Genomic DNA, 23,761 nt, shown 5'->3' on the forward strand with positions numbered 1-23,761 from the left:
ATAATATCATCAACTAACTAGTCAGTGCTAAAAACAGCTTTCAGTGTTTAACTAGATAAAAAATAATATTTTGGAAAATTTATCTTATGAGATATCTAAATCTAAAAAACCACAATCCTACCTTTAATAACTAATGATAGTGTTTTGACAGTCACACACTTATAGTCACACAAATGCACGTATATTGTATATCATATGTTCTCATGATTGTGAATATTCTTTGCAAGAGGCTGTGTTGTAGTTCATAAAATGTATGTATCACAATTTATGAACCCATTGATTTTTGCTATTATAATTAATAATGCAATGAGCAATCCTTGCATTGACTTTATGCCTCAAATCTCTCATCATTTCTTCTAATTATCCTGAAAATTTCAGATTACTAAGTTAAAGTGCAGGAACATTTTTAAAGCCTTGGTAAAGATTTCTAAACTGCTCTCCAGAACAGTTTCCAAGTGATACCTCTACCATGCTTTTCTGAGACTTTAGTTTTTTCCAGAATAAACATAGACATACTTTATAGAGAAACTGTTACATTCACAAGTACATCCAAGAAAAGGAAACCATCTTTAAAGTATAAAAACAAATCCCTCTTTTGTTAAAAAAAGTTTTTAAGGATTAAAAACATAGAACTTTCAGTAAATTAGATTTTTTATAGCACAAAGGATAATGCAGTAACTAACATTTCATAATAACTAAGTAAGTTATAACAAACACAATGCTAGCTATAACTAATGCAGATGTTTTATTCAATGTTGTGCCCTTTTAAAAATGTCTGAGTCTCCTTTCTGATTGGGGGTAGTTGATTAGGTAAGAAAGTACAGTGATGGTTCCAGCTTCAGCTTCCTATCCCCTACCTCCTAGTTTGACTTTGAAAATACTGGTGGTAACTTGAGTAGACATAGAGAATGTTTTACACAGTTGTTGCTGAGAAGAGTTAAGACCTAACTTCTTGGGGTTGCTTTTTAACTTTGGTTAGTGTTCAGAATCCTGTAGGACTCATGATTGAAGGAGCTGAGAAACTAATTTTTGCCTTTCACAGAATTCCTGATTACTAAACCTAGATGGGTCCTTGTCACAATAGCTTGTATTGTGGAGAACTTGGCTGTAAGGCTGTGGAGTCATTTCTTACTTCTGATCTTTTCCAAACTTACCCTGGTGCTAATTTATTATTCATTGAAATTTATAGTTGTTTTTTTTTTCTGTAGAGTATTTGAAGCTTCATACTTAATGTAATAGCCACAGTGTTCATGGATTAAGCGTGAAAATACTGTTGAAAGTCTACCTGTTAACAAATTTATAGTTTATGAGTAGGCATTGTTAGCTGATACTTTCATAGCTGTGATATTTTTGCCCAGTGGTAATCTCCAAATCCATGGTACATATAGAACCCTGAGCAAAACTACTTTATCAGCTATATCATTGTGAAACCTTAATTCCCGTGTTATGAACATCAAATGAGGCAGTGTATGTAAAACTGTTTTGTAAACTGTGAAGTAGCCTACGGATACACTTAGCATTATTAATGTCTTCTCCAGATGTAACTCTGATATGATGCTGATTCTTTCTTTCTGTCACTTAAAAGAGTGGTTCTTAACCAGGAGAGAAACAAGGGAGCCATTCCCTTCTCCAGGGGATCTTCCTGACCTAGGGATTGAACCCGGATCTCCTGCATTGCAGGCAGATTCTTTACCATCTGAGCCACCAGGAAAACCCAGTGTTTTCATAGTCATGGATTACTGTGATTTTCTGATTACCTAATACTTGAACTACCACTTCAGTGGTGTGATGTAGTTTATCAGAGTCCAGCTTAAAAAACAGAAACTACTTAGAGATTTTTTAAAATGTTTAACTGGAGGGTAATTGCTTTACACTGTTGTGTTGGTTTCTGCTATACAACAGTGTGAATCGGCCATAAATATACATCTATCCCCTCCCTCCCTCTCAAGCCTCCTTTGGACAAAGCGGAATCAGGATATCGAGTTTAAGAACACACTGCTTTAGCTGTGCCCCTAGGACCAGGAGTAGCTGCCACCACAGTTGCCTAGACATGGGAACCTGCAGTCTGGCCCCCGCTGCTGCTGCCAGGAAGCAGGATTGTGGAACTGGCATCTCCGTGACCTTACTTCCCAGCAGAGACCCACCAAAGCTGCAGGAAGAAGACTGTACCTCCCCTGCTGTGTATGTCTCAGGCGTGTGTTTAACTGGTAGCCAGACTTCTAACTTGAAAACAGTCTAAGATGTGTAGTTTTCAGTTTTCCAGCCTTTCTCATGCTGAAGGCATGTTAGAAGGCACAGGGGGAAAGGATACTGACTTACTATTTGAACATGTTCCATCTTACAGTGTCCCCACATAGGAAAGGTGTCAAAATACTCTCAAGGCTGGCCGTTGATTTACTTCTCACTTTGAAGTAGAATGAAGGTTGTTTCTCTAAAGGCACTGTCTCACCTATCACTCCCTTGCATTCTGAAATACTTTCTTGAATGGAGGGGGAGGAGGGCCTGGACAGGATGTGCCAGGAATTCCTCGTACCTCACAGCCTGTCTTTTTCGTGTCACATTCCAGAATCAGAGTATGCTCGTGGGAGCCCACTGCCGCTGTGTCCCTTGTTAGCCAGGCTCACCAGAACCTGTGCATACATCAGTGTCTGGCTCAGAGGCCAGCAGGGAAAAACTGCAAGTCCCACTGGCTGAATTTGCCTCGTTGCTCATATTTAAAACACAAGATTAAGAGGAGCCCTAGATAAAAGTGTGCTATTCTATTCTATTTTATAGTGTTGTATGTGTTAGTTGCTCAGTTATGTCTGACTCTTTGTGACCCCATGGATTGTAGCCCACCAGGCTCTCCTGTCCATGGGATTCTCCAAGTAAGAATACTGGAGTGGGTAGCCTTTTCCTTCTCCAGGGGATCTTCCCAACCCAGGGATTGAACCCAGGTCTCCTGCATTGCAGGCAGTTGCTATACCATCTGAGCTACAAGCGAAGCCCTATTGTGTTATTGGTCATTTAAAAATGCTGCTTCTTCCTGACTTCAGATTATACTAAAAAGCTACAGTCATCAAGACAGTTTGTTACTGGCACAAAAACAGAAATATAGACCAATGGGACAAGATAGAAAGCCCAGAAATAAACTCATGTGTCTATGGGTACCTTATTTTTGACAAAGGAGGCAAGAATATACAATGGGTCAAAGACAGCCTCTTCAATAAATGGTGCTGGAAAAACTGGACAGCTACATGTAAAAGAATGAAATTAAAATACTTCCTAACACCATACACAAAGATAAAGTCAAAATGGATTAAAGACCTAAATGTAAGACCAGAAAAACATAGGCAGAACACTGGATGACATAAATCAAAGCAAGATCCTCTATGACCCACCTCCTAGAGTAATGGAAATAAAAACAAAAGTAAAGAAGTGGGACCTGATTAAACTTAAAAGCTTTTGCACAGCAAAGAAAACTGTAAGCAAGGTGAAAAGACAACCCTCAAAATGAGAGAAAATAATAGGAAATGAAACAACTGACAAAGGATTAATTTCCAATTATACAAGCAGCTCATACAACTCAATACCAGAAAAACAACCCAATCAAAAAGTGGGAAAGAGACTTAAATAGACACATCTCCAAAGAAGACATACAGATGGCTAACAAACACAAGAAAAGATGCTCAACATCACTCATTATTAGAGAAATGCAAATCAAAACCAAGAGATACCACCTTACATCGGTCAAAATGGCCATCATCAAAAAGTCTACAAACAATAAATGCTGGAGAGGGTGTGGAGAAAAGGGAATGCTCTTGCACTGTTGGTGGGAATGTAAATTGATACAGCCACAATGGAAGACGGTATGGAGCATTCCTTAAAAAAACTAGGAATAAAACCACCATATGACCCAGCAATCCCACTCCTAGGCATATACCCTGAGGAAACCAGGGTTAAAAAAGACACATGTATTTCACTGTCATTGCAGCGCTATTTACAACAGCTAGAACATGGAAGCAACCTAGATGCCCATCAACAGATGAATGGATAAAGAAGTTGTACATATACACAATGGAATATTATTCAGACATAAAAAGGAGTGCATTTGAGTCAGTTCTGATGAGGTGGATGAACCTAGAACTTATTATACAGAGTGAAGTGAGTCAGAAAGAAAGATAAATATCGTATTCTAACGCACGTATATGGAATCTAGAAAAATGATTCTGAATAATGTATTTACAGGGCAGCAGTGGAGAAACAGGCATAGAGAATAGACTTGTGGGCATGGGGAGAGGGGAGAAGAGGGTGAGATGTATGGAAAGAGTAACCTGGAAACTTACATTGCCACATGTAAAATAGATAGCCAATGAGAATTTGCTTTACGGCTCAGGAAACTCAACTAGGGGTTCTGTATCAACCTAGAGGGGTGGGATGGGGCGGGAGATGGGAGGGAGGTTCAAAAGGGATTGGATATATGTATACCTATGGCTGATTCATGTTGAGGTTTGACAAAACAACAAAATTCTGTAAGGCAATTAACCTTCAATAAAAAAATAAATTTAAAAAAACAGTAAAAAAAAAAAAAAAAGAAAGAAATACCTTAGAGGGTGAGGTTGATAAAAAACAGAAAGTATCATTCATTAACCCATTAAAGAATTTTGTATTCATAAAAAAAAAAATCTGCTTCCTTTAAAGATCCTTTTATGCATTTTTTTTGAAAGCTATAGCTTCTTGCTTAGATTGTCAGCTGTTTATAAGTTTTGTTTTTTGAAAATTTTTAGCATATACATATGTATGTATATGAAGTAATTGTAAATTGATGTAAAAGCAGAAATAGTTCAGAGTTCCTTATACTCTCCACCTAGATTTCCCAATTGTTGATATTTCTGAACCACTTTAGAATAACTTACAAACACAATTTTCCATTATATTTCTCAAAACTTAAGTACAAACACAATTTTCCATCATATTTCTCAAAACTTAAGTGTGTATTTTCTGAGTATAAGGACACTCTCCTACCTATTTACATCATAAACATCATGTTTAAATGCTTTAATGTGTGAATTGTTATGACATGGATTTTCCTTTTGAAAAAATACAGGGAGAACTTACTTTAATGCAGCAGGTATTACTGAAACTTGATAATGCAGGTTAAATAGCTGTTTTCATTTCTTTCATTCATAAAGTACTTGGTGACGAGCACAGGTTTAGGTGCTGGAGAAACAAGCAGGATAAGCTTTGTGCTCTCATAGTTTATGATTCTACGGAGGGAGACAGGCAAAGGAATATCAGATGATGATAGTTTATACTGAAAATTAAATGAAAGTGTGAGAAAGGCAGGTGGCTGCTTTAGCTCAAACAGTCAGGAAATACCCTGTGTCCATGGGATTCACAAGGCAAGAATACTGGAATGGGTTGCCGTTTTCTCCTTCAAGGGATCTTCCTGACCCGGGGATCAAATCTGGGTCTCCTGCATTGGCAGGCAGATTCTTCACCATCAAAGCCACCCCCGAAGCCTCTGAGGAGATACTGAAGCCTAGATATGAATGACAGGGAGGAGCCAGCCATGGAAGGATCATTTTAATCTGCCCATAATTTGAGATGCTTTATCTTTTCAAAGGTGCTTATTTTCAGTGACTTCCAACAATATTAAGGACCTGTAAACCAACACATTTGCATAAAAATAGTGACTCCATTGGTACAATGTGTTATCTTTATGGTGAAAGTACCTATCTGTTAATTTGTCTGATAAATGTGAATTTTCTATCTAGGTTTCCTGGGATCAGCACTGTGATGCTTTTCAGTAACTTATGTCAGACTGATTGCTCTTTCTTTTAAAAATTGAAGTGTAGTTGATTTATAATGTGTTAATTTCAGGTGGACAGCAAAATTATTGAGAGAGATATATATATACATATATATATATAATATTCTTTTTCAGATTCTTTTCTGTTATAGGTTATTATAAGATATTGAATATAATTCACTATGCTATACAGTAGGACCTTGTTACATATTTTATATATAGTAGTATATATCTATTAATCCCAAACTCCTCATTTATCCCCCCCTTTACCCTTTGGTAATCATAAGTTTTTTCCATCAGCATGATTGCTCTTGCCTTCTTTTGGGGTGTTCAAGCCAGTGACGCTTTTGTGGAATCATTTATTTTCCATGGGAATGGTTTTTCTCATGGCATATTTATTCTTAGGTTTTGTTTTTTAAATGTGCATTCACTCTTGAATGTTTCAGGCAGCAGCAGCAACAACAAGCTCCACCAGGACAGCTTACGCATCTGTGTGAAAAGTCGAGCACAAGTTCTGAAGCACCAGACAGTGATCTAGGTATGCCTCCTGACCATACATCACGTCTGTTACCTGCATGCTCTCTTTGACACACAGGCTTCATGTGATTTTTGGCTTTATAGGCTTTTTTTCTCCTCTCTTTCATTATACTGAAAATCGTGAATGAATTTGTGATCTACTAAACTTTCTTGGATTAAGGAGCAGGCTGACTCCTTAATATACTTGTGTCTTTAAAACACTCAATGAATGTTTTGCTTTAAAATTATAAGTAGTACTTGCAATGTCATAGTAATTAGTACATTTTCCAAAAGTTTCTCAAAGATAATGAATAATAGTAGGTGGAAAATAAGTTCATTTTACTACTTGGAAAACTGAAAACACTTGAGTGTAGTCTTCATTACAACATAGAAGTCTAGAATTACTTATTAGACCTTGGTTTAATAAATAGGTCTTGAACATTAGCCAGTTATTGGTAGTAGAAACTGAGTGAAAAAAAAGCTGTATCCAACAAAGAACTTGTAAGTAGGACATAAAAAGAACTCTCAAAGCTAAGAAAATAACTCAAAAAGATAGGCAAAGGATTTGAACACTTTACCAGGTATATGGATGAAAATTGGGCATGAGAATATACTCAATATCACTAGTCATTAGGGAAGTGCAAGCTAAACTCACGATGAGATGCCGTTACACACTTACAAGAAAGACTTAAGAAAATAATTAAATTGACAATACCAAATGCAGGCAAGAATCAAAGCAACTGGGACTGTCATACATTGTTAGTATGAGTGTAAAATGGTACAAATCTGGAAAAATGCAAACTTAAATGTACACTTAACCATGGGATCCAGTAGTCCGACTCCTAGTATCTAACCAAGAGAAAAGAAAATTAGATTCACACAAAAACTTACTGTGAATGCTTTAGCAGATTTTTTCATAATAGCCCCAAACGGGAAGCTACTTAAAGGTTGTCCTTCAGATGGTGAATAGACATAAACTGCTACATCCAAACAATGGACTACTATTAGCAATAAAAAGGAATGAGCTGGTACGTTTTCTTACACATTCTGCTAAGTACAGCTAACAACCCTGGGCTTTTGCATAAAGCAAATATAAGCAGAATCTGAAAGGCAGAGAGAAGACAAACTGGCTGGGAAGCTCAGGACCAGAGAAAGACAGAGTAGTTAGTAGCCTCGATTTTCTTTTTGCCCCAAGAAAAGCCTACTCTGTGGAGTCATTGATCATAGAGAAAGCAAGGAAATTACAGGAAAACATCTGCTTGATTGACTATGCTAAAGTCTGGCTGTGTGGATCACAGCAAATTGTGGGAAAGTATTAAAAAGATGGGGATACCAGATCACATTACCTGTCTCCTGAGAAACCTATATGTGAGTCAAGAAGCTACAGGTAGAAACAGACAAGGAACAATGGACTGGTTCCAAATTGGAAAGGAGTATATCAAGGCTGTTTATTGTCACCCTGCTTATTTAACTTATGTGCAGAGTATCATGTAAAATACTGGGCTAGATGAATCACAAGCTGGAGTCAAGAGAAATATCAACAACCTCAGATATACAGATGATGCCACTCTAATGTCAGAAAGAGAAGAGGAACTAAAGAGCCTCTTGATGAGGGTGAAAGAGGGGAGTGTAAAAGCTGGCTTAAAACTCAGCATTCAAAAAACTAAGATCATGGCATCTGGTCCCATTACCTCATGGCAAATAGATAGGGGAAAAGTGCAAACAGTGACAGATTTGCTTTTCTTGAGCTGCAAAATCACTGCAGATGGTGACTGCAGCCATGAAATTAAAAGATACTTGCTCCTTGGAAGAAAAACTATGATAAACCTAGACAAACCTGTGGTGTCAGTGGTCACAGGGAGCCTGGACTTCTACCCAGAAAGAAGGAGGCATCCCTCTGGCTTCTTGCCTGGTTGATATCAGAAGAGGTCTATTGGAGAATCAAGTCTGTCACTGATTCGAGGCAGTAATGAGGCCATTCCCACAGTGTCAATGAGAAGCAGAAATGAGGCATTGCTATCCCTCCCAGTCAGGGGTATTAGCTGGAAGCCAGAATTCTCACAAGTGTTCAGCGGTAGTAGTCACACCCCATATTTCCCACATCCAGCAGCACTCTTTTTCCTCCACTGATGCTCAGGTCACCTGAAGCCTGCTGAAAGAGGAGATTGAAATAAGATTCACATTCTTGAAATGTAATACCCAAAATATCCAGGGTTCACTTGAAAATCATTTGTCATATCAAGAGCCTGGAAAATTTCAAGTTGAATAAGAAAAGACAATCAATAGATACCATCACCAAAATGACACTGATGTTAGAATTATCCAACAGGATTTTAAATTAAAAGCCATTATAAAAAATGCTACAGTGAACAGTGAACGTGCTTGAACAAGTGAAAAAAATAGAAAGCCTTAGGAGAGAAACTGAAGATATAAAGAAGAATCAAATGAAAATTCTAGCACTGAAAATTAACAACTGAAATTTTGAAACTCAGTAAACAGATTCAATGAATGAAAGGACAGAGGGAGGAAGAATTAGTGAACTTGAAGACAGAGTAGTAGATATTACCCATTTCTGAGCAACAGAGACAGTTAGACTAGAAAAAGTTAACAGAGCCTGAGACCTGTGGGGAATATTTATTATATTTGTGTCATGGGAATTTCAGAAGGAGATGAGAAAGAAGATGAAACTGAAAAAGTGCTTATGGAAATAATCACTGAAAATCCCCCCAATTTGGCAAAAGATACCAGTTTGCAGATTCTAGAAGCTGAGCAAGTCTCAAACAATAAATCCAGAGAAATCCATGCCAAGATATGTCATAATCGTAACTTCTGAAAACTGAAGACAAAAAAGTAATATTACAACCAGCTAGAAGGACTTCCCTGGTGGTCCAGTGGCTAAGACTCTGAGCCTGGTTGACAACAAACTGTGGAAATTCTTAAAGAGATAGGAATACCGGACCACCTTACCTGCCTCCTGTGAAACCTGTATGCAAGTCAAGAAGCAACAGTTAGAATCGGACAGGGAACAATGGACAGGTTTAAAATTGGGAAAGGAATACATCAAGGCTGTGTATTGTCACCCTGCTTATTTAACTTATATGCAGAGTTCATCATGCGAAATCCTGGGCTGGATGAACCACAAGGTGGAATCTGGATTGCAGGGAGAAATATTAATAATCTCAGATATGCAGGTGACAGCACCATTATGGCAGAAAGTGAAGAGGAACTAAAGAACCTCCTGATGAAAGTGAAAGAGGAGAGTGAAAAAGTTGGCTTAAAACTCAACGTTTAAAAAGCTAAGATCATTCGCATCCGGTCCCATCACCTCATGACAAATAAATGGGGAAACAATGGAAACAGTGACAGACTTTCTTTTCTTGGGGTCCAAAATCACCACAGATGGTGACTGCAGCTCTGAAATTAAAAGATGCTTGCTCCTTGAAAGAAAAGCTATGACCAACCTAGACAGCGTATTAAAAAGCAGAGACATCATTTTGCCGACAAAGGTCCGTCTGGTCAAAGCTATGGTTTTTCCAGTGGTCGTGTATGAACTCTGTCTCCAGAGAGAAGAGATCTAGCTCCACCCACCAGACACCAGTTCCCCCAACCAGGAAACCTTGACAAGCCACTGGTCCAACTCCACCCACAGGGAGCAGACTCCACAATTAAGAAAAACCACAAACTTCCAGCCTGCAGAAAGGGAACCCCAAACACAGCAATCTAAACAAAATGAAGAGGCAGAGAAATATTTAGCAGGTGAAGGAAGATGATAAAATCCCACCAAACCAAACAAAGGAGGAGATAAGGAGTCTACCTGATAAAAAATTCAGAATAATGATAGTAAAGATGATCCAAAATCTTGGGGGGAAAATGGATTTACAGATAAATAGACTAGAGACAAGGATTGAGAAGATGCAAGAAATGTTTAACAAGGACCTAGAAGAAATAAAGAAGAGTCAGTCAATAATGAACAATGCAGTAACTAAGATTAAAAGAACTCTGGATGGAACCAACAGTAGAATAACTGAGGCAGAAGAGAGGATAAGTGAGGTGGAAGATAGAATGGTGGAAATAAGTGAAGCAGAAAGGAAAAAAGAAAAAAGAATTAAAAGAAATGAGGACAACCTCAGAGTCCTCTGGACAATGTTAAACACCCCAACATTTGAACAATAGGTGTCCCAGAAGAAGACAAAAAGAAAGGGCATGAGAAAATACTTGAGGAGATAATAGTCAAAAACTTCCCTTAAATGGGGGAGGAAATAACCACCCAAGGCCAAGAAACCTAGAGAGTCCCAAACAGGATAAACCCAAGGCAAAACACCCCAAGACACATATTAATCAAACTAACAAAGATCAAACACAAAAAGCAAATATTAAAAGCAGCAAAGGAAAAGCAACAAATAACACAGGGGATCCCCATAAGGATGACAGCTGATCTTTCAATAGAAACTTCGGGCCAGAAGGGAATGGGAGGACATACTTCAAGTGATGAAAGAGAAAAACCTACAACCAAGATTACTCTACCCAACAAGGATCTCATTCAGATATGAAGGAGAAATCAAAAGCTTTATGGAAAGGCAAAAGCTGAGAGAATTCAGTACCACCAAACTAGCTCTTCCACAAATGCTAAAGGATCTTCTCTAGATGAGAAACACAGAAAAGGTTTATAAAAACAAACCAAAAACAACAAAGTAAATGGTAATGGGATTATACTTACCCATAATTACCTTAAATGTAAATGGTTAAATGCTCCAACCAAAAAACAAAGACTGGCCAAATGGATGCATTACAAAAACAAGACCCCTATATGTGCTGTCTACAAGAGACCCACCTCAAACCTAGGCACGGACACAGACTGAAAGTGCGGGCCTGGAAAAAGATATTTCACGCAAATGGATACCAAAAGAAAGCAGGAGTAGCAATATGCATATCAGATAAAATAGAATTTGAAATAAAGACCATGATAAGAGACAAATAAGGACACTATATAATGATCAAAGGATCAATCCAAGAAGAAGATATAACAATTACAAATATAAATGCACCGAACGTAGGAGCACCTCAATATGTAAGGCAGATTCTAACAAATATGAAAAAGGAAATTAACAGTAACACAATAATAGTGGGGGACTTTAATACCCCACTCACACCTATGGCTAGATCAACCAAACAGAAAATTGGCAAGGAAAGACAAGTTTTAAATGCTAACGATGAAATAAATAAATAAAATAAAAATAATAACAAAAAAATAAATGCTAATAATGGACCAGTTAGACCTAATTGATGCAGGGCATTTCACCCCAGAACAATGGATTTCATCTTTTTCTCAAGGAAAATTTTCCAGGATAGATCACATCCTGGGTCATAAATCTAGCCTTGGTAAATTTTTTAAAAATTGAAATCATTTCAAGCATCTTTTCTGATCACAGTGCAGTAAGATTAGACATCAACTGCAGGGAAAAAGCTGTAAAAAACACAAACATGGAGGCCAAATAACACGCTTCTGAATAACCAACAGATCATGGAAGAAATCAAAAAGGAAATCAAAATATTCACAGCAACAAATGAAAATAAAAACACAACAATCCAAAACCTATGGGATTCAGTAAAAGCTGTGCTAAGCAGGAGGTTCATAGCAATACAAGCCTACGTAAAGAAACAAGAGAAACATCAAGTAAACAACCTAGCTTTAAACCTAGAGAAACTAGAAAAAGAAGAACAGAGAACCCCAAAGTTAGTAGAAGGAAGTTCAGTTCAGTGGCTCAGTCGTGTCTCACTCTGCAACACCATGGACTGCAGCATGCCCTGGTTTCCCTGTCCATCACTAACTTCTGGAGCCTACACAAACTCATGTCCGTCACATTGGTGATGGTGCTATAGAAGGAAAGGAATTATCAAAATCAGAGCAGACAAATGAAAAAGAAATGAAGGAGATTATAGCAAAGATTTGCAAAACTAAAAGCTGGTTCTTTAAAAAGACAAATAAGCAAACCTTTAGCCAGACTCATAAGAAAAAAGGGGAGAAGAGTCAAATCAATAAAATTAGAAATGAAAATGGAGAAATCACAACAGACAACAACGAAATACAAAAGATCATGAGACTACTATGAGCAACTATGCCAAAAAAATGAACACTTGGAAGAAATGGACAAATTCTTAGAAAAGTATAACCTTACAAAACTGAACCAGGAAGAAATAGAAAATCTTAACAGACCTGTCACAAGCAAGGAAATGAAAACTGTAATCAAAACCCTTCCAACAAACAAAAGCCAAGGACCAGATGGCTTCACAGCTGAATTCTACCAAAAATTTAGAGAAGAACTAACAGCTATCCTCCTCAAACTCTTCCAGAAAATTGCAGAGGAAGATTAACTCCCAAAGTCATTCTATGAGGCCACCATCACCCTAAACAAAACCAAACAAAAATGCCACAAAAAAGAAAACTACAGGCGTATATCACTGATGAACATAGATGCAAAAATCCTCAACAAAATTCTACAAACAGAATCCAACAACATATTAAAAAGACTACATCATGACCAAATAGGCTTTATCCCAATGATGCAAGGATTCTTCAATATTCGCAAATCAATCAATGTGATACACCACAGTAACAAATTGAAAGATAAGAACCATTTGATTATCTCAATAGATGCACAGAAAGTTTTTGACAAAATTCAATACCCATTTATGCTAAAAACTCCAGAAAGCAGACATAGAAGGAACATACCTCAACATGATAAAAGCCATATATGACAAACTCACAGCAAACATTATCTTCAGTAGTAAAAAAACTGAAAGCATTTCCTCTGAAAATCAGGAATAAGAAAAGGGTGCCCACTCTCACCACTACTATTCAACATAATTTTGGAAGTCCTAGCCACGGCATTCAGAGAAGGAAAAGAAATAAAAGGAATCCAGATTGGAAAAGAAGAAGTAAAACTCTTGCTGTTTGCAGATGACATGATCCGCTATATAGAAAATCCTAAAGATATCAACCCTAAAGATACCTAAAGATACCAACAGAAAATTACTAGAGCTAATCAATGAATATAGTAAAGTTGCAGGATATAAAATTAACAAACAGAAATCCCTTGCATTCCTATACACTAACAATGAAAAAACAGAAAGAGAAATTAAGGAAACAATCCCATTCACCATTACAATGGAAAGAATAAAATACTTAGGAATAAATTAGCGTCTGCCTACAATGCGGGAGACCTGGGTTCGATCCCTGGGTCGGGAAGATTCCCCCTGGAGAAGGAAATGGCAACCCACTCCAGTACTCTTGCCTGGAGAATCCCATGGGTGGAGGAGCTTGGTGGACTACAGTTCATGGGATCGCAAAGAGTCAGACACGACTGAGCGACTTCACTACTACTACTACTAAAGAAACAAAAGACCTTTATATAGAAAACTATAAAACAGTGATGAAAGAAATAAAAAACAAATAGATGAAGAAATATACCATGTTCATGGATTGAAAGAATCTGTATAGTGAAAATGAACATACTACCCAAAGCAAGCTATAGATTCAGTGTAATTCCTGTCAAGCTACCAATGGTATTTTTCACAGAACTAGAACAAATAATTTCGCAATTTGTATGGAAATACAAAAAAACCTCAAACAGCCAAAGCAGAGAAAGAAGAGTGGAACTGGAGGAATCAACCTTCCTGACTTCAGACTATACTACAAAACTACAGTCATCAACACAGTATGGTACTGGCACAAAGACAGAAATATAGATCAGTGGAACAAAATATAAAGCCCAGAGATCAATCCATGCACCTTTGGACACCTTATCTTTGATGAAGGAGGCAAAAATATACAATGGAGAAAAGACAGTCTCTTTAACAAGTGGTGCTGGGAAAACTGGTCAACCACCTGTGAAAGAATGAACCATACACAAAAATAAACTCTAAATGGATTAAAGATCTAAATGTAAGACCAGAAACTATAAAACTCTTACACCATACACAAGAATAAACTCTAAATGGATTAAAGATCTAAATGTAAGACCAGAAACTATAAAACTTATAGGGAAACATAGGCAGAACACTATCTGACACAGAATACTCTGTGATCTTTAAATCACAGCAAGATCCTCTATGACCCACCTTCCAGAGGAATGGACATAAAAACAAAAATAAATGGGACCTAATTAAACTTAAAGCTTCTCCACAACTAAGGAAACTATAAGCAAGGTGAAAAGGGGGCCTTCAGAATGGGACAAAATAATAGCAAACAAAACAACTGACAAAGAATTAATCTCAAAAATATACAAGCAGCTCATGCAGCTCAATACCAGAAAAATAAATGACCCAATCAAAAAGTGGGCCAAAGAACTAAACAGACATTTCTCCAAAGAAGAGATACAGAGGGCTGAAATACACATGAAAAGATGCTCAATGTCACTCAACAGAGAAATGCAAATCAAAACCACAATGTACCATCTCATGCCAGTCAGAATGGCTGCCATTAAAAAGTCTACAAACAATAAATGCTGAGGAGGTTGTGGAGAAAAGGGAACCCTTTTACACTGTTGGTGGGAATGCAAACTGGTACACCTACTATGGAGAACAGTATGGATATTCCTTAAAAAACTGGAAATGGAACTGCCATATGACCCAGCAGTCCCTCTGCTAGGCATACACAATGAGGAAACCAGAATTGAAAGAGACCCATAAACCCTAGTGTTCATTGCAGCACTGTTTACAATAGCTAGAAGATGGAAGCAACCTAGATGTCCATTGGCAGACAAATGGATAAGAAAATTGAGGTACATATACACAATGGGATATTACTTAGCTATAAAAAAAGAATGCATTTGAGTCAGTTCTAATGAGGTGGATGAAACTGGAGCCTATTATACAGAGTGAAGTAAGTCAGAAAGAGAAACACCAGTACAGTATATTAATGCATATATATAGAATTTAGAAAGACAGTAATGACAGTCCTCTATACAAGCCAGTGAAAGATACACATGTAAAGAACAGACTTTTGGACTATGTGGGAGAAGGTGAGAGTGGGGTGATTTTGAGAGAACAGCAGTGAAGCATGTATATTACCATAGGTAAAAATAGATGACCAGTGCAAGTTCGATGCATGAAGCAGGGCACTCAAAACTGGTGCTCTGGGACAACCCAGAGGGATGGGAGGGGGAGGGAGTTCAGAGGAGGGTTCAGGATGAGGGAACACATGTATACCCATCCCTGATTCATGTCGATGTATGGCAAAAACCACCACAATATTGTAAAGTAATTATCCTCCAACTAAAATAAATTAATTTTTAAAAAAACCCTAGACAGTGTATTAAAAAGTAGAGATATTACTTTGCTTACAAAGGTCTGTATAGTCAAAGCTATGATTTTTCCAGTAGTCATGTACAGATGTGAGAACTGGACAATAAAAAAGGCTGAGCACCAGAGAATTGATGCCTTCAAACTGTGGTGTTGGAGAAGACTCTTGAGAGTCCCTTGCACAACAAGGAGATCAAACCAGTCAATCCTAAAGGAAATCAACCGTGAATATGCTTTGGAAGGATCGATGCTGAAGCTTCAGTAGCGAAGAGCTGACTCACTGGAGAAGACCATGGTGCTGAGAAAGATTGAAAGCAGAAAGAATAGAGGATGACAGAGAATGAGATGGTTGGATGGCCTCCCTGACTCACTGGGCATGAGTTTGACTGGACTCCAGGAGATGGTGAAGGACAGAGAAGCCTGCTGTGCTGAAGTCCATGGGGTGGCAGAATCGGACACAACTGAATGTCTGAAGAACAATGGGGAACTGGATCCCACATGCCACAACTAAGAGTTTCCATGCTGCAAGTAAAAGATATCCCCTGTGCCACTAAAAAAAAAAAAAGATCCTGCATGCTGCAACTAAAAGCATAGCCAAATAAATAAATACTTAAAAAGAACAGTAGGAGGAATAAAAATATGTGTAAACACAATAGACTTGCCTCTCCTCAGTTTTCTAAATTATATTTGATGATTGCAGGAAGAATTATAACTGATTTGGTTTTTACTGTAAAATATAGGAGATACTTAAGGCAATTATAATCAGTGGAAAGTAAAGGGAGGTTAAAATTTTTAACTTTCATTTGAACTGGTACAGCCACTCTGGAAAATAATTTGGTAATTTATTTGGTAATTTAATTTCTGTAAAACCTGAACATACAGTGATAATAGAGCCATCAGTTATATTCCCATTTAATCCTAGAGAAATTAAAACTTCTATCCGTGCAAAAACCTGTACTTCAATGTTCATAGCATCTTTGTCATGATAAAAACTAGAAAAAAGCAAGTGACCTACAGAAGGTGAATGGTTAAACCAACTGCGGTACATCCACCCCATGGATACGTCTCAGCATTAAAAAGAAACCAGGAACTTCCCTGCTGGTTCAGTGGTTAAGACTTCTGTGCTTCCACTCCTGGGGGCACAGGTTAGATCATTAGTCAGGGAACTGAGATCCTGCATGGCATGTGGTGGGGCCAAAAGAATTAAAAAAAATTTTTTTAACTTTTTAAGAAAAAGAAACCAGTTGTGGATACATGCAGCAGCTTAGATGCATCTCAAGGGCATTATGCTGAGTACAAAAAAATAAATCTCAAAATCTCATACTGTAGGATTCTAAGTGTGTAGCATTCTAAAAATCACAAATTGATAGAGTTGGAAAGCAATTTAGCAGTTGCCTGCAGTTAAGGGATGTAGTGGGGGCAGGGAAGAGAAGTGTGTGTGGATAAAAAGGGATGGCAGGAGGGAGATTTTGGTGGTACCGTAACAGTTCTCAGTCTGGAATGTGGTGGTGGTGGTGGTTATACAGATCTTCACATACAATAAGAGACCATAGAACTATGCACAACATTGTAAATACCAATGTCAGTATTCAGATTTAGGTTTGAGCTGTAGTTATGTAAGATTTAATTATTAGGTGGAATTTAGCCAGTGTACACAGGACCTCTTTCAACTATCTTTGCACCTTCCTGTGCATAAATAATTATTTGTCAAAACAAACTTTTCAGTAACATATGTATCATTGACAGACACAGTTAAATTTTCTTTCCCTTAGCATAATGCTTTTGTTTAAGATGCCATATTCAAAGGTTGCATACACAATTCATGATTTCATTTGTGTTGACATGCAGGAAAAGGCAGAACTGTAGGGCAGACCTAGGGATTGGGAACTGACTACAAAGACAGCTTAAGGGAATATTTTTGGTGCATGGAATGGCTCTGTCTGTATCTGAGTGGTGGTGATGGTTATTACCACTTGGTATTTGTCAAAACTTGAGGAACTGTCAAAGAGTGGATTTTACCGTCTATAAGCTTTCAGAATCAACAAAGGAAACTATAGTAGTCAAGTAAACAGTTTCTGAGAGCTTACCTTTTGATGACTTTGGAAAATTTCCAGAACTTTCTAAGAAATATGTGTTTTATCCCCAACAGGTGATTCTATGAGTGAAGAAGACATGCTTCAGGCAGCTGTGACCATGTCTTTAGAAACTGTTAGAAGTAATCTCAAAACAGAAGGAAAAAAGTAATACCTTTCACAAATCATTTAGATATTCAATCTTTCCAATATTGTCCTGTGTGATTACAGCATAGGGTCCATTTTGGTAATGTGTCAAAGAGAACAATTTTCAACAGAGGAAAAAAGACTTAGGTGGTTTGCAAACAAAACAATGAGAGGGTGGAAAAATACATCAGTTGTAGGACTAAAAAATGATCCTGCAAACACTAGCCAAAGAGGCATTCAGCAATTAAAGAAATTTGAAATAGTTTTCTAAATGTTCTTTTTTCTTTTTTGAGTGTGCAATATCTAACATATCTAAAATTAGGGCATTTTTCTTGGATCTTTTTGCAGACCAACTAATTATAACTAGCTCTGGCCACAGAACTTTCCCCACACACTTTGTCTTCTTTTCCTCCCTTCTGCATAGGGAATCTGGCTCACTTTTATCATCTAATAGTTGCTCTTATTTCTCTTTAACCAAATTAACCTTGTAGGACAGTGTCTTCTCTGTATTGATAATAGTACTGGTCCCAGGATAAGCTGTTTTCCTTCTGACTATGTATGGTGCACTTGGGTGGTTTCTCATCTTATTTTCTCTGATCACAGTTTCTCTGTGATTTTTCATTATTTTCTACAACTCTGTTGAAAGACGGTAATGTTTCTTGAGGTTTTTAAGCCCTCTGAGAAGGGATCATTATTTCACGACTCCAGTGCATTCCTGTACTCTGAAATCAGCTCTACACAAGTATTTGAGAGTAAAAGAGAATTCTGTCATGTGTGAGCACATGCATTCCCAGATGCTTTGTGGCTCTCTCCTCAGTTATGTCAGAACTTTAAGGTGTGTTGTAACCCTCTTTCCTGCACCCTGTTATTTCCTTTTCTTTTGAAATTGAGAAAAATAGGAGGAGCATAGTGCACACGTTTCCTTCTGTTACAAAACACCATACAGTGCCCACCGTGAATGTATGATAGATGAAATTTGGCCTTCAATTTTAGTAGCAGTTTCATTTTATTTTTCCTCTTGTGACTGGAGCTGTCCTGTTTACAGTTGAGTTATGAAGTGTGGATGTCTGCTTCTGCTGTACATCTTTTAGTAGGTATAGCTTGCCAGAGATAACCATCTAGAACATGAAAATAATTTACCAACAAAACTGCATTGAAATTTCTACTGTGACTTGATACTTGCATCATGTTTAAATAGCTTCAAATTACAGAAGTCACAGTTCTTAATAGATTTGTAAATAAGAAAGTCTTTAGTTTTGATAAACCTTCTTTAATTGGGATGCAGAGTTTCTTGCTGGGTCATTGCAGTGGGATGATTTTGGTGAAAGTTAACCATGTCTCTCTGAAATGGGCCTTTTAGATTCTCCCCTTCCCTCATTCTCCATCCTCCTTTGAAGCCCTTTTGAATGTTGAATTGCTCATTAGCTAAAATTTAAGAAGAAATTTCAGCTGACAACTTAGAAAATTAAAGTATGATATATTGCCATACCCTGTGTATGGCTATACACATTTTATCAGGGAATTTTTTGATGTAGGATTTATTGCTAACTGAAAAGAGATGAGAAAATACCTTTTATTTATGATTATAAAATAGCTTTTACTTAGATAGAGACAGACTTTTTTTAAGTCATTATTTTGTGCCAAGTTTTATGAAGTTCCCCTTACATAAAATTAGACAGTTTTATTTTAAAATCTAAAGTTTTCTTTTGACAATTGAAAATGTTTCAGAAGAATTATAAACTTGTAGAAGTGCAAGGGATGTTGGAGTTTGGTACTACTCCCTAAGATTTACAAACCAAAATATTTTAAGACTGGACATTTCTATAGTTAACCCAAGTATGTTAGTCATATTTTCCATGGATATTTGACCTGTATCTTTTCTCATTGAAAAAAAATACGTTAAACTTTTCTTACATTTGAATTGATGAACTACCTGATACAAAAATGAGAAAGCGAATATACATTGAAAAGTTTTAATCTTGAGAGTTTATAAAGTTCTTATATTACACACCCTTGCTAAAGCACTTAAAGGAATACAGAATGTTGACCTTCTTTTGTTAGGGTTTTTTTTAAAGCAGGGCTGAGCACACACTGGATATATTTGAATGTGTTTATTTAGTTGTGAAATGTTACATTTGGCAGGCAGATTCAGAATCACTAGTAAACTGCCATCTTGTGTGGATTGGCATAAATATTATTGAACATTTAGATTCCATTTCCTAATTGATTGGCCAGTATGTTAAGATGCCAATGCTCATAACCACAGTAAGAAAATTTTTAAGTTACACAAAGCTATAGTTTACACATTAGGTAGTACGGTTTACTTTAAACCACCTGCAAGTCAGAAACATTGAAATTCACCACAACTGTCCTGCCAAGAACTTTATTTATAGAAAGATTTCCATTCTGTTTTACCAATTGGGAACACCTTAATGTTTAATATTTAAACTATTGGTATCATTTTTCTAATGTATAATTTGTATTACTGGGATAAAATACGTACCATGGCAATGCTAGTGTTATAAGTGAAGTTTAAACAAGCTTTGGAAATAACACTTTCACACTGATAGATGTCATGGATTTAATAAGTAGTTATATATGTTTCAAAAATTCAGAGTAGTTAACATCTAATCTAAACCATCATTAAACATTTTTACAGTAATTAACATATGAATATTTCAGTAATGCAAGTAGTTTGAAAAGGTTGCTGCAGGTAAACTGTATTTCACCTCTAGGATCTTGGCCAAATAATTTGCAATTCACAGAATATTTAAGATGCTTTCTTTCTTTAAGACTTAATTTTTCTTAATTAAGGCTTTATTCATGCCATAGTTAATGAAGAAAAACTCCAAACTAGTTGAGGAGCAAAACTACCCATACTCTACATTGTTTCATTTAATGTTAAGTCAAATAAAGTAAATTTTATGCCAGTAAGAGCCTAAGACATTTTCAATGTCTGAATGTTTGATACTGTTTTTAAATAGTATCACACTAGTGCCAAGATTTACTAAATGTCTTAAAATTGGCCCATTTGGAGGTGTGCAAATACAAAAAAGATTGATTCTCAGTGCACAAGCAAAAATGTAATGATAATAATTGAAATTGCCTAGATTGAAAAATAAATCTTAATGTTTTAAATTCTTAAGAGGATTCAATCATTAATATTGATGACTTCCTGTTAGAAACTTTATCTGCAATTGGAGCCACCTATGGCCACTACTTTGAAAATTAATTGTTGCAGCTGGGCCCTGACAAGTATGGAGATATTACAGATGTGATCTTAATTAAGAAAAATCAGACTGGATTAATTATTTCAGCAGTATAAGTAATTTTTCATATTTTCAAAATAAAAACTGCTTCATTTCTGGTCCCTTTGTAACCAGCATCTTTTTTTTTAAAGAAATGAATGAACTTACATTGTTTTTTAAATACACAAAATATTTTTGTTTCATTTTGCTTTCATGAATGAAAATATTATTGACATGGCTGTTTATTTCTTGAATTTTGATTTTTTTTTTGTTCAAGAAAATGTCTGCTATTTTAATTTTTTTTACAAAATGGTCTGGCATTTTTAAAAAGTAATGCTACTAACCACATCTAAATTATTGCAGTTGGCATGTTTAATTATCATAGTGTGTCAATAAATGTTTTAAGACTGTGGATTCATAAGACAGGGAGTAGAAAGCATTTGTGAAACATATTTGGAAATTCCTGATTCGTTGTAGGAAGCACTTCACTTGTCTCTTGCTTAGTTCAAAAGTGAATATTGTCAGGAATTTTTTAAAGAGGAAAACATACATTTGAATGTGATTATCTAATTTCTACAACACTGGATGAGTAGGAATGCATTTTTAAAAATTACTGTTCTGTATAAGTAGCCTTTGAAATTCCAGTAAAGAATTAAAAGCATCCTTCTGGCCACGACACAGGTGCACTGTGGCAGTGCCGTTGCTCAGGGCCCAGCTCTGCAGCCCTGTGCGTGCTCGCCTCTCTGAGTCCTTCTGCCGTGAATACACACACAGTCCTTCCTGTCTGGTCCTTAGAAAAGCCGGGCTTCCAAAGCACTGTTGAACACTGAGGATACTGTTGTTAATGTGGATGTTTGATGAGTTGTATTTTAAATATCAAAGATTATTAAATAAAGATATTGTTTGCTTTTTTTTTACTTCTGTTTATATTTCTTGTTAAGTTCATAGCTTTGCCTTCAAAGTGTGGTTGGAGCATTTACACCACTGAGCGCTTTTCAGAAATGCCAAGTTTCAGGCCACACTCCCACCTACAGAAACAGAACCTGCATCTTTAACAAGATCCCCGGGAGATTGCCACACAGAGTGAATGTGAGAAGCACTGTTTTATGGACGTGGTGATAAATGAAGCTGGCTAGGGGAGCCCACTGATAACTCCGTTCCAGCTAACTGCTGCCAGAGGGACCATTGTTACTGGATCCTCTGATCTTTTCTGAGAGGCTAAGAATTCCATATTTTTATTTGAAATCTGATTTTTAAATGTTAGCTTGATTTTTTCCCCCCCGACCCTGAGAGCCAAACAACGCACACTAGTAAGAGTTTTGAAGAGTGCTGTTTTTCCTCACTGAACTCCGGACACCAGACTCTAACAATTGGCATCCATCTGATTCAGGGTCAAGGATCCTCAGGTTTTATGATGACGGCTATCGATTTTAACTTTAATTAGGGCTGGGCACAAATCTTGAAACAAAAATTTCCACTTGATGGCATGCGACCATCTTTTTAGTGTAACTCGATAGCCAAGTGGCTCTGATCTCATCAACATCACCTATGGGCCCTGTGAAACTTACTAGTTGATTTGAAGGCCCATTTTATGTCAGCTAAAAGCTTTTCGAAGGTTAGGGACATGTGGGGTTGTCCTTATTCTGAAGATTTGCATATTTTGGGATCCTTTTAACCATTATGTGCCTGCCAAGCTCAATGCTCATCATTTTATAGGGAATTTGAGCCCCGCTGACCTTTTCAGCCTATACTCTTGACAGTTCCCCTTGAGGCACAGTGGAGCTAGCAGGCCTCATTTTAGGTCTTCAAAGAAACCAAATTCTTTCTCACCCCCAGGCATCCTAACACTCCACTTGCTGTTTCACCTTTGCCCTTTTGACGTCCTTGTCCCTTAAGGTCATTGGCCACCCTCTGCTATGAGGGTGCTTTCTCTTTCAATTGACCACCACTCTTCGCTGGACCTTGTTCTCTCAAGATTGTTCCCGTTCTCCCTGGATCAGAAACCCACCCCCCCCCAAAAAAAAAAAAAAACCAACAAAACCCTTTGTCTCATGAACTATAAGAGAAAAACAATTCTGTATCATTCATTCACTCACTCAAGAAGACCTGTGTGCATTCCTGGCATGATTCTGGGTTCTTGGAACAGAGCCATGAATCAGACACTCTGCTCCACTGCTCTTTGCATTCTGATTGGCCCTGAGGCAGAGGAAGCATTTAAATTACTGACCACGACTTCATAACACGTTAAGGGCTATGCTTGCTCTGTGAGATACGAAGACAAAACAAGATGATGTGATACCGTGTGACTGGGATGGAGGGCTGTTTTCAGACTGGGTTCAAGGAAGGCCTCTGTAGAGGTGCCTTTCAGACACCAGGAAAACCAGGAGGCAGCCATGCAAAGGTGTGGTGCCTATACCTGCCTGAGGAAACTGCAAGCGCAGTGACTGAGGTGGGGGTGGCTGCTTGTCTCTGAGGAACACAGAAGGCTGGAGAGACAGGCAGGTAAGTGAACAAAAGCTGGAGTATGTAGCATGTTAAGAGAAGTCTAGAAAGTGTAGCCAGATTGTTTGGTGTAGTAAAATGTAAACACAATCCAAACTTATCTTTGTAAAGCTGTACATAAGATTTTTGTTACGTACAAAAGCCAGCCCTCCCTCCCAGTCGCACATTATCATATCATCCTGTTT

The 23,761-nt window shown here is 37.3% G+C and overlaps 1 protein-coding gene across 2 annotated transcripts in view; it reads left to right on the forward strand.

The window, feature by feature from the left end:
- ATXN3 (ataxin 3) overlaps positions 1-21,989 on the forward strand; it is a 44,347-nt gene extending 22,358 nt beyond the window's left edge. For both annotated transcript variants that reach the window (XM_043434350.1, XM_043434352.1), the window contains 2 exons: positions 6,238-6,329; positions 17,757-21,989. In XM_043434350.1, coding sequence (XP_043290285.1) covers positions 6,238-6,329; positions 17,757-17,851 — 187 coding nt within the window. In that variant the 3' untranslated portion in view covers positions 17,852-21,989. The remainder of the gene's footprint in view (positions 1-6,237; positions 6,330-17,756) is intronic.
- Positions 21,990-23,761: the final 1,772 nt, after the last annotated feature.

Source organism: Cervus canadensis, chromosome 17 (genome assembly GCF_019320065.1).
Source record: "Cervus canadensis isolate Bull #8, Minnesota chromosome 17, ASM1932006v1, whole genome shotgun sequence".
Classification (NCBI taxonomy): domain Eukaryota; kingdom Metazoa; phylum Chordata; class Mammalia; order Artiodactyla; family Cervidae; genus Cervus; species Cervus canadensis.